Source organism: Orcinus orca, chromosome 7, assembly GCF_937001465.1.
Source record: "Orcinus orca chromosome 7, mOrcOrc1.1, whole genome shotgun sequence".
Lineage (NCBI taxonomy): Eukaryota > Metazoa > Chordata > Mammalia > Artiodactyla > Delphinidae > Orcinus > Orcinus orca.
Window position 1 is genome coordinate 104849243 of NC_064565.1, and position 11806 is coordinate 104861048.

General features: G+C 40.5%; 1 protein-coding gene across 1 annotated transcript; it reads left to right on the forward strand.

Moving 5' to 3' along the window:
• The first annotated feature begins 8361 nt into the window (after window positions 1-8361).
• LOC101279851 (ras association domain-containing protein 6-like) lies at window positions 8362-10280 on the forward strand. The gene is given in 1 exon segment (XM_033423162.2): window positions 8362-10280. A coding segment is annotated over 1 exon segment (1005 nt). The 5' UTR covers window positions 8362-8385; the 3' UTR covers window positions 9391-10280.
• Window positions 10281-11806: the final 1526 nt, after the last annotated feature.

Below are 11806 nucleotides of genomic sequence, written 5' to 3' on the forward strand. Positions count from 1 at the left end.
GATATACAATTAATCAAAATAAGCCAGATTGAACAGAATGCCTTGTAAGTGATTCCATTTATACAAAGCTGCAAACCAGGCAAAATTAAACTATATTCCTTAAGCCTGCATAATTAGGTAGTAAAACTATAAAGATAAGCAAGGAAATAAATACTATAATAGGTATAGAGGTAGCATAATCCCATAATAGGATACCACAATAGGGTAGTGGTTATGTCTGGCAGGGAGGGAGGATACTACTTAGGGTAGGAACCTGCTGGGAACTTTGGAGTGCTAGTAACATTCTATCTCGCATTCTGAGTGAAGATTGCGGGAATATTTGCTCTATAATTACTACGCAGAATATTTACATTTTATGAGTTTCCCTGTCCATGTTTTCTCAAGGAAGAAAGGAAGAGAAAGGGGGAGGGGGAGAGGAGAGGAAAGAGAGTTAGGAGAGAGATGAGAGGGAGTCAGAGAGGAAAGATACCAAGGTACAATTTATTATCTGCTTTTATACTCTTATTGATGAGTGATTTGCACTACTCTAGTCGTCCTTGTTAAAATAAGAAGAAAATAGCTACTTAATCTTATTTCAGAGCAGAAGCCCACTATTGCTTCCAGGTTCCTGACTTAGCACAAGCCTGAGCTTTAGAGCTGTCATGTATCAGGTATAAATAGATGTGGTCCAGGTAACTACAGAAAGAGGTAATTGACAGAAGCAAGATCTGTAAGGTCCAGTTGCAGACTTGGAGAACACCCAGGGCAACAGGGAGACAGCAGTGTCAAAAGGATAAGAGAAGAAACCAACAATAACCATTGTCAGCCCTCCCACATCTTAACACTTTTGATGCTCTCCCAGTGACATACGACTTGGCATATAAGTGAAGGAGCATTGTGTGGCTGAGAACCCATCCATGAGGCTGTGTAATCACCTGCTAGCCTCAGCTCTACCCCTGTCTCCCACACCCGCAGCCTCTGAACAAATGATGCTTGTCAGTACCTGAAGCAGGCTGTCCTGTTTTCTGCATCTACTTCACAAGTGGTCCCTTCCCCACTCCTTGCCTAAGCACTGCACATCCTTCAAGTCTCAGCTGAAAGTTTACTTCTTGGAGAAGCCTCTTTTAATTCCCCAATCTAAATCGAGTCTCCTTGTAATACTCTCTCATGGCATTCCATCCTTTTCCTTCATAGCATTTATCATACTTTACAATTATATATGTATTTGTGAAACTATTTACTTTCCCACCAGCTTGGAGTTCCTGAGAGCAGTATCATATCTATTGGATACCAGCTGTTTTCCCAGTTTCTAGCACAGTATCGGGAACAGAGCACTCAAATGTATTTGCTTATTCATGAATGAATGAATGATTTGTCAACCAGCCCCTCTAAAAATTTCTACTCTCTCTCCCAACACGTAGAAACATGACAGAAAAATTGGTTAAATAAATCATCACATATAGAAAACAAACTAGTTGTTACCAGTGGGAAGAAGGAAGGGGGAGGGGCAAGATATGGGTATGGAATTAAGAGATGCAAACGACTATGTATAAAATAGATAAGCAACAAGGAGATATTGAACAGCATGGGGAAGTATAGCCATTATTCTGTAATAACTTTAAATGGAGCATAACCTAAAAAATATTGAATCACTCTGATATATACCTGAAACTAATATATTATAAATCAAATATACTTAAATTTAAAAGATAATAATATCATCATAAACCCTCCCATAACCATAAAAGATTTTCTATAACATTGGCAGATAAAGGAGATCATGTCTGTGAAAATATTTTATATATAGACAACAATTATTTTTTTCTGAGTTCCATATAGGAGACTGACTCATTTTTCCATCTCTTGGTAACGCCTATCATGAACCCAAACACAAACTGGATGCACAACTAATCTTTGTCATATGCGTGAAAATCCAGTTTCATAAAGCGATTACACTTCTTAAAGAATATTTTAATACATCTGTGAACAAAAAAGAAGTTATATAGAGAAAGTGAAGCAAGCAAAATATCTAAACAAAATATAGTTCACTAATTGTTCCCCTTTAAGAATTACTAAAGAACATACATGTCCATCTGTTAAATGCCATTATTAGAGGAAACAGCAAGGACAGCGAGAAGTAACTAGTCTTAGATGCAGGAGACCGGGGTGTAACTGATGACTAAGTTCATTTTCACCTAACCTCCCAACTTCTGATTTCCTCACTGTAAGTTGAGGCCACTGGAGTTGATTTCTTTGGTTCATTATTTAGCTATTAGAAAGCTTTCTGAGATCAATAAATTCTTCAAAGTTTGTTAAAATATAAGATTAAAATATTCTCACCCAGAATTGGCTTTCCTTTTAAAAAGATTAAAGTTAAGAATCATTTCTTCGATGTTTGGATGAGAAATCTCCCACTGCCCATGAGAAGTTTATGTTCACTCTTAGAAGAATTCTACAGAAAATTTTCTAACGATTTTGCCAAATTGGATATACAGGACTTGTCACTGGGGCAAACTGATACAGCATGGTTAACTTACAATTCAGGCATTAGTCTTGTGACATTGACATACACACATAAAGGAATTCAACTGTACAATAACAACATATAGAAGAAACTGGACTGTTTCTGAAAACAGCTGTCTGACTGGCTCAGCATATAGAACTAATTGAAGAAAGAGGTTCAAAAAACCAAGTGAGGGATTATATTTTAATTTGTGCAAATGCATATAGAAACCATGAAATTAATCTGTTCTGCATTTGGGTGGTGCCCAACTCCCTAAAATTTTAAGTAATATATGACCAACATTTCTTTAAACTATACAAATACAGCAACAGCTGGATTATAATGTTCTGTTTACTGACTAGTTTTGGAAATATTTCCTGTCTTAAGTTTAAAGTAATAATTATGGATTTTTCTTAAGATACAATCTACCCTAAGTTTGTTTTCTACATCTGTAACTCTATTTCTGTTTTGTAGATAAGTTCAATTGTCCCCCCCTCTTTTTTTTAGATTCCACATATAAGTGATATCATAAGATAGTTGTCTTTCTCTGTCTGACTTACTTCACTCAGTATGAAAATCTCTAGGTCCATCCATGTTGCTGCAAATGACATTATTTTGTTCTTTTTTATGGCTGAGTAATATTCCATTGTATATAGGTACCACATCTTCTTTATCCATTCCTCCAATAAGAAAAAAAAAAAAGATACAATCTACCCTACAAGGAAGGGTGACATATTTGTTCTGGTCCTAAAAATACCCCCATGGGCAGTCAATCCAAACAGCAGAGTGCTAGTTAACAAGTATACTCCAATAAAAATTAATTAAAAAAAACATTTTTGACCTTCCATTTTTATTGTGAGGGGCGGCTGTCCTCTGTTTCCTTGAAGGATACTCACTAGGGACCCTAGAAACCCACATGTTTTACACAGGAATGGTCCTCTTGGGCACCACTTAATATTGAAAAGCAGTTTAGAGGAACATCTCTTTAAGGTCTTATACTTGCGAATTTCTAATGTGGAGCACTGAGGTTGATAAGAAACCTTTAGCCAATGAGATGTGATTCAGAATCCAAAATGAGAAAGAAAAAATTTTTGCAGAGAAATGGTGTGTCTACAATTGTTTGTCTGCCCAAGGCTGATGCACAGAATTTGAGCTGTTCTTCCCTCCTCTACACTCACCCCACACTCATTCCAAAACTCAGAACCCAGGGAGCCAAATCCCACCACGCCTGAAAGAAATTGAGTCCCAGGATGTTTGCCAGCATAAAGCCTTGGTCCAAGTGTTGTCCTTCTGCGAGCCTAATTCTTAATAAATATCCCTTTAACACTTGTAATTTGTAAAACATTGGGCTAGACTTGAGGCTTGAGGAATAGGCAAACATCTGTGTGTGTGTGTGTGTGTGTGTGTGTGTGTGTGTGTGTCTTTAGTTCCTTGACCACTGCTGGCTCACAAACTTAATTAAACTTTAAAAAACCTATTTTTTAGAAGTAAAACATATATTGTCTGATTTGAATCATTTAAGAGATGTTTGCAAGATGCAATGTGAAAGATCAAAAAGGCAGATTAAAAAGATTCCACCTGAAAAAGAAAAATCATACTCTTCTTAAAAGAATTCCAAAATACATTAGCCCCTCCTTAGTTAAAGCACAGCCAGGGATTTCAAAGATTCAGATGCACTGTGGGCCAAACCATGGTCACCTAGTGGACTGTCTCTATAAAGTGATTGTCTCCTGTCGTCTCATGGCCACAAATCTCATCGCCTAACTCCGGTATTTTAAAGGCGGTTCCAAGGGGCACCATCCTTTAAAAAGCAGTGGGTCTAATGGCCAAGTATTGAGGTCAGCCCTCTGGAATGACACTCTGTGTCACCACGGGATCTTGCTTAATCTCACAGTATCTCAGTTTTCCAATGGATAAAGTGACTATTATAATAACCACTTTATTCTCTCAGGGACACTGTAAAGACAGTTTTAAATTCTCATAGCAAGACTTACTTTGCCAAATGAGGCATCTTCTGATTTCAGTCATATCTTTTTTTTTTAAGTTTTTAAATTTTTATTTATTTATTATTTATTTTTTGCTGCATTGGGTCTTCGTTGCTTGCACGGGCTTTCTCTAGTTGCGGCGAGAAGGGGCTACTCTTCTCTTTTTTTTTTTTTTGCGGTACGCGGGCCTCTTACTGTTGTGGCCTCTCCCGTTGCGGAGCACAGGCTCCGGACGCACAGGCTCAGCGGCCGTAGCTCACGGGCTCCGCGACATGTGGGATCCTCCCGGACCAGGGCACGAACCCGTGTCGCCAGCATCGGCAGGCAGACTCTCAACCACTGCGCCACCAGGGAAGCCCGGGGGCTACTCTTTGTTGCAGTGCGCGGGCTTCTCATTGCGGTGTCTTCTCTTGTTGTGGGACACGGGCTCTAGGGGCACGGGCTTCAGTAGTTGTGGCACTCAGGCTCAGTAGTTGTGGCTCACGGGCTCTAGAGAGCAGGTTAAGTAGTTGTGGCGCACGGGTTTAGTTGCTCTGCAGCATGTGGGATCTTCCCGGACTAGGGCTCGAACCCGTGTCCCCTGCATTGGCAGGCAGGTTCTTAACCACTGTGCCACCAGGGAAGCCCAGTCATATATTTTCCAAATATATAAACACGTGGTCCGTTTATCAGCTAATAATAATAATAGCTTAATAATAACAATAAGCCTCTAATATGTCAAGCAATAAACTAGGTTTTTTGGGTTTGTTTTTTTTTTTTTGCGGTATGTGGGCCTCTCACTGTTGTGGCCTCTCCCGTTGCAGAGCACAGACTCCGGACGCGCAGGCTCACGGGCCCAGCCGCTCCGCGGCATGTGGGATCTTCCCGGACCGGGGCACGAACCCATGTCCCCTGCATCGGCAGGCGGACTCTCAACCACTGCGCCACCAGGGAAGCCCTAAACTAGGTATTTTTAAAGACACCATTTTATTTAATCCTCACAACCCTTCTAGTTAAAGTCAGTATCATTATTACCCATTTTTTACATGCGAGGGATCTGAGATTCGAAGATATCAAGAGACTTTCCCAAGACCATACAACTAATCATGGTGTAAACAGAATGCAAACCCAGGTCTGTCTTTAGGATTCAAATTATAGTGTTATTTCCTCTAGGTCAGGATTATTGTTTCCAATAAAATTATAATTTATGAAGCACTTCTATAAAAGTTCGAAAAGATAAAAGTTACTAGGTTATCATGATATTTATGATTGAAAATAATAAAATCAGTAGTATATTTGGTATATGTGGCTAAGTCCATATAGTCAGTAATTACAAAGTACCAAAAAAAAGCTGATTAAGCTCATCAAATAAATCAATTCAGTCAGGCAAATTAGACACTTTTATTAAGAAAGTCAGTCAAATTGTTTATGCTTTTTATCGAATTTTTTATTTCCCTGTGAGTTACACCAATGGGTAGAATATACTCACAAACAGGGTAAGAACTTTTCTGTTCTCAAAGGCAGTCATAAAATGGGGTGGCATGGGGTCAGGGGAAGGTCTGGAGACTATTTTTAGCATTTCAAAGAGTCTAACAGATATCAAATATGTCTACTAGATTAGGCAGAACAGGCTAACTAAATAATCACATTCCTAAGTTCTTGACCAAAATTACTTCAGCTCAATGCAATAATATTCATGATCTCATCTTGAGCAGAAAGACTGATTGGGAGTTGCATGTGTCTTTGGTTAATAAAAAAGTGTCAAAAAACATAATGATTACTTAATGTCATAAAGGTATATGTGCCAAGATGTTTATGCTTCTTACAGTACTGTAGTTGTGGTATCAAAAGGGGTGGGAGCTGGAAACTAGATGCTCAACCATAAAGGAATAACTAACTAAACTATAGCTTATTCATACAACAGAATACTATGTAACTATAAATAGGCCAGGCCAGGCATCACTTCAAGAAATGTTATAGAAAAAAATACAGAAAAATATAGAATAAAATAAGCTGGTCACAGAACAGCACTTATTACATGGATACTACATGACTTATGCTCTCACCTAGGTTAAGAAGATATGGATAGAGATATGTATTACATGGATAGCAATATGCATATTCTCTATGTACTCAACACGTTAATAGAAAAGTGCAAAATTGCTTTAATAGAAAAGGAAGTGGAGAGAAGTAACCTGAACTGGTAACAGCAGTAATTTCCAGGAAGGGGAAGAAAACAGCGACAGATAAACAGCATCTTTTGCTTTCTACTCTCAACATCTATATGCCTTGAATTTGGACGATGAGTGTCAATTGTGTTGTAATTTTTAAAATTCATTAATAAATGCAAGGGGGTCCTTTTGTTTGGTAAACCTTTCCAAACAAGGACTCCATATGGAAGCAAAAAAGAAAATGAGTCCATGGTAGTGAAAACTAGATGACCCGCTAGTGCAGAAATACCCTTCCAGTGCACACACATAACACACACACCCACTCTACCAGGGAGAGATCAGGAGTGAAGCATTTATAAAGAAAGCTCTGTTTCCCGTTGCCAGAAATCTCATTGTCGTGCAATGACTCTTCTCTGCAACCTTGAAAATACTGCAAGCTGGTAGCTAAGCATAGTAAACAAGGGGAGGACCAGCACAGACACTTCAGGATCGCTGGCACCTTCCCGAGACCTGTCCTGCTCCCAACTGGACACAGGTGTGCCTGAGAGGGAAGCTGCCGTGTAAGCCCGCCCTGTGAGAGGCAGGACGAGCCTCGCCATTCCCCCTAAAGTAAACATGCACCGGACCTGTTCCATCAGCCGTGGCAACGAGGGACTTGCCATCTGCCCAGCTCCAGCTCTGGCACAACAGCTCAGCCCATAATAAGAGACTTGGTGTGTGCCAGGAGTACGCCTAAAGTTCTGCTGAACATTGAGACTCTCTAAGAGATAAGAAATGGACTTCACACGGCCTTGGAAATACGCACTTCTTAGGATATTCCAGTGTGACTATTTCAGAGTGAGTTCAAAGTGGGTCTCAACTGCACTAAGATTGATCAGGAGAAAAGAGGGGGGCTTATCGGGCCTCTTCTCACACCTGTTTCACATTCAATCCAAATCTTTTACTCTAAGTTTCTTAGTTTGCCTCAGACGGGCCTAACCACCACGTACTTCTGTGCTCTCTCGGCCTAGACTTTGCCAGGAACTAAACAAGTATGAGTCTCTGCCAACGCCAAGGTATTCGGTGGAAGGGGCAGACACATCAGATAAAGTCCATGGAGGGCGTGGGGAGAGACGAATTGAGTAAGGAGGAAAGAAGAGAACTTGCAGCACAACTTCTGGACAGTTTTGCTGAGAGCCACCCCTCCCTGCTTGTGGATAGGATGCTATGGGATGGGAGACGGTCTCTTCCCCGTCTCTGGTAAGGCTGCGGTAATGAGACCAAAGACGTGGTTGTTACAGGGAGCAGGTAAGCCTGTATGGCAATTAAAGAGCCAGACTTGTCAAGGTCAGCGCAAGCAGGTGTGGTCCGAGCCAAAGGAGACAAGTGGGGCTCTTCCAAGTGACGGGAGGAAAACCAAAACAAAACGCTGCAAGAAAGAAAGAATGAAGGAGGGTGGGGCATCTTAAAAGGTATAAACCCAAAGACTTATCAGGTCCTTATTTGTACTGTCAGTGGTGCCTCTTCAGCATCTTCACCTTCAATACCATGAAAGAGCCTTTTAAAAGATTTGAACAAGGCGCAGAGGGAGCCCTGCCCGGGCAGGAGCGTGTGCGGCCCTCCTCCCGCGCTTGTCTCCGACCCCAGCTCCACCTCCGGGACAGGTGAGCAAGCACTGACTCTCCAACGATGATCAGAGTTTGGAACTGAGCAGGGGAACACGCTCTCCGGAGCAGGTTCAGCTCAACAGCTAAGGGGAGCCTCAGATGATCTCAGAAAGGGGGAGAAAATGACTATGACAGCTCACCTCTCCTCTTCTTGGATCCACATCAATGAGAGGACATGCGTTACCAGGAAACAGCTTCATTCTTTATTGAAGACCTGTAACATCTTTTATACGAACCAGAAAAATCTGCATATCTTATATGGACAGACTGACGATGGTAAACTAATGGTTGAAGTAACGCTGGACATTTTCTGGGGAGTAAAGCAGCCTATACAACTGAAAACACAAGATGAGAAGCAAATCCCTTCTTTCACTGTGCTGAAGTCACCAGATGTCTTTTCCAAAAGGGGAACGACACGCTGGGGAGAATTTCATGATCTTTACCGTATTAGTGATTTGGACAGGACTCAGATTCCAGTGTCTGGACCAACAGATTCCCAGGAAGATTATTTATCTTATCACAGTAGCACTCTGAAGCTTCATGCAGATGAAGAACCTGAATCCCCATTGCTCTATTGAACCAAGAGTGAAGCAACCCTGGTGAGAAAAAGGGTGAAGCCTCCGATGATGGACGGAAAGGACAGACAGAAGCATAGGGCCTCTATGAACGGACACTTTTATAACCATGAAACATCAATTTTCACTCCAGCCGTTGGATCAGAAACTAAGGTCAGAATAAACAGTGATATGAGAACTGAAGAAATAATAAAGCAAATTCTCCAAAAATTTAAGATGGAAAATAGTGCCCAGGATTTTGCACTTTACATTATTTTTGCAACAGGAGAGCAGAGACGGCTAAAGAAAACAGACATTCCGCTACTGCATAGACGTCTACAGGCACCATCCAAAAAGAATGCTCTCATTTTCCTCATGGATAAAGATGCAGAAGAAATTAGCAGTGATGTGGCTCAGTATATTAACTTTCATTTTTCTCTCCTGGAATCCATCCTTCAAAGATTAGATGAAGAAGAGAAAAGAGAGATTCAAAGAACAATAACAAAATTCAGTACAGAAAAGGCTATCATAGTGAAATGTCTTCGAAGTAAACAGGAAATAGAAAATTTATGATTAAAAAGTTGCCAACAAAAAAGTAGCAAGTACATGCAAGCACAGAGTTCTACTAGATGCAAAAAAAAGTCAAATAAATTATGCAAGTGAGATGTTAACATCACTGCCGTGGTAGTTTTAAGACATATGTATGAAGTCTTTGATACGCCTCCTCTCAAGATATGGGCTGGACTTAGTAACTCACTTCTAAGGAACAGAGGAAAGCAGAAGTGCCAGGGCGTGGCTTTGGAGACTAGGTCATAAAAGGCACTGCGGTGTCCTCCTTGCTTGTTCTCTTGGATCGCTGGCTCTGGGGGGAGCCAACTGCCACATCCAGAGTAGCCCTAGGGAAAGGCCTTTATAACAGGAACTGAGACCTTCTTCCAAAAGCCCAAAAGCCAACAAGGAACTGAGGCACCCTGTCCACAGCCCACAGCCGTGGGAGCGCGCCATCGGCCAGCCCCCGTCAAGCCTTCAATGACTGCAACCCTGCAAAGAGCTTGAGTACAACCTCATGAGAGACCTGAGCCAAAAATCCCAGCTAAACCACTCCTGGATTCCTGATCCTCGGAAAATGTGTGAGGTACGAAATGTTTATTGTAGTATGCTGCTACGTTTTAGGATAATTTGTTACATCACAATAGATAACTGATATAATTCCTGAGGCAAAAATCTGTTCACTTCAGAGTCACCTTTACATAATACAAGAATATAAACTTTTGTCACAAAACCGTTCATCCTTGTTTTAGGTAGTCCAAATATTTCACTACCAGTTACATAATAGTTCAAATTCAGTTCTAGATAATGTTATACTTATTAATGGTAAAGGACCTGTCACATTCATCTTTGTATACTTTGTTGTACTTAATATGGTGTCCTGTGTATTGGATGTGCTTAATAAAAATCAATTGAATAAAAAAAAAAAGATTTGGACAGAAAAAAAACAAAGGCACACTCTTAGCAACCTTTTTTTTTCTTTTGAAAGCCCTTGAGAGTGTATACACCAGGCTGTCCACTGAAAGCTGGTGGTTTGCCAGACAGACAACAGGGCTCAGTGGAGCCCACAGCAGCCTGCCAGGCTCTCCAAGAGGGTCCATCCATGATGGCTCTTCCTTCTCTGTCCCCGACACCCCAGGGCCCTCAGCCTCAGGGTGTTCCACTCTCTGTGGCCTCCAGCAGGATGTTCTCCTCTTAAATATCCATTCCTATTTCCACCTGTCACTTCCCTGAAGTCTCAGACTTGATCACCCTCCTCACCAAACCCAAAGCCATCCGGCCCCAGGACCCATTCTCACTCACCCAAGCTCTTCACTAGCACTTCTCAGCAGCTGACTTTCACTGGACAGCCTCAGCCCTGACACTCAGTCTGAAAAGCTGCACTACACACCCAGTATCTTCCCGCAAAATGTTGATGATCCTGAGCTAGAAGGCATGGGTTTACTTCTTTCGCTCACTCATTGCTGTTTACTATCTTACTCTTGCACTGGAGGGCAAACTTCATGTCGCCAGAGAGCTTGTCTTAGATGCCTCCATATCCTTGTCCCTGGAGAGGTGCTGCCCAAAACTACAACCTCAAAACACAACACTTGAATAGTTGCTTTTCTTAATTGGGAGGTACTGTGATATTTGATTTCAAAGACTCTGTAGAAAGAAAAGAATAGAATGTATCTTATGAATAATTTTTATATTAATTACTTGTTGAAATGATAATATTTTCAATCTATAATGTTAAAAAATATTTAAATTAATTTTACCTGTTTATTTTTTGTTTAATGTGACAACTAGAAAACTTTAAATTACCTAGGCAGCTTACATTCTATTTCTGTTGAGCACCACTGACCTTGACTTATGCCTGGCACATTTTAGGTGGCCAATACTTATTAAATCCATCCATCCATATATACATATATAAGTACTGTGGCTCCTTGGACCCACCATTTAAACTGTCTAAGCCTCTTTTCATTTTTACTCTTTGATCCCACAGGACTTCCAATGAAGACTAAATGAAATAATGTTGCCCAAAGTTTAAAATATTACCTAAAGATATGTTATTTGCATTTAAAGAATGAGAATGCTTGAAGAATGAGAAATGAAGTGTAATTGGATAATCCCCTAATTATTTAGACAGCCCTATTATCAGAACATGTAAACACTGAGAACAACTACTGTGAAAGGGATAGGATTAATACTCTGAAACCACATTCATTATCAATCTTACAATCAGAAATCAGACTTCAGCAGAAAATCAAGGGTTTGCCAAAATTATGGCAGAAAATAGATTTCTTTGACAGCTTAGGGAAAACATAGATACCTAATTATTTTGCGTTCCAGATTTCAGCTTGGGTAGGGTGTTTCCCCTTTGGGTAATTAACTGTTCTGTTTGGTAAAGTACATTTTATAAGTCAAGTAGAAAATGGTTTCAAACGGAAAAATAAGA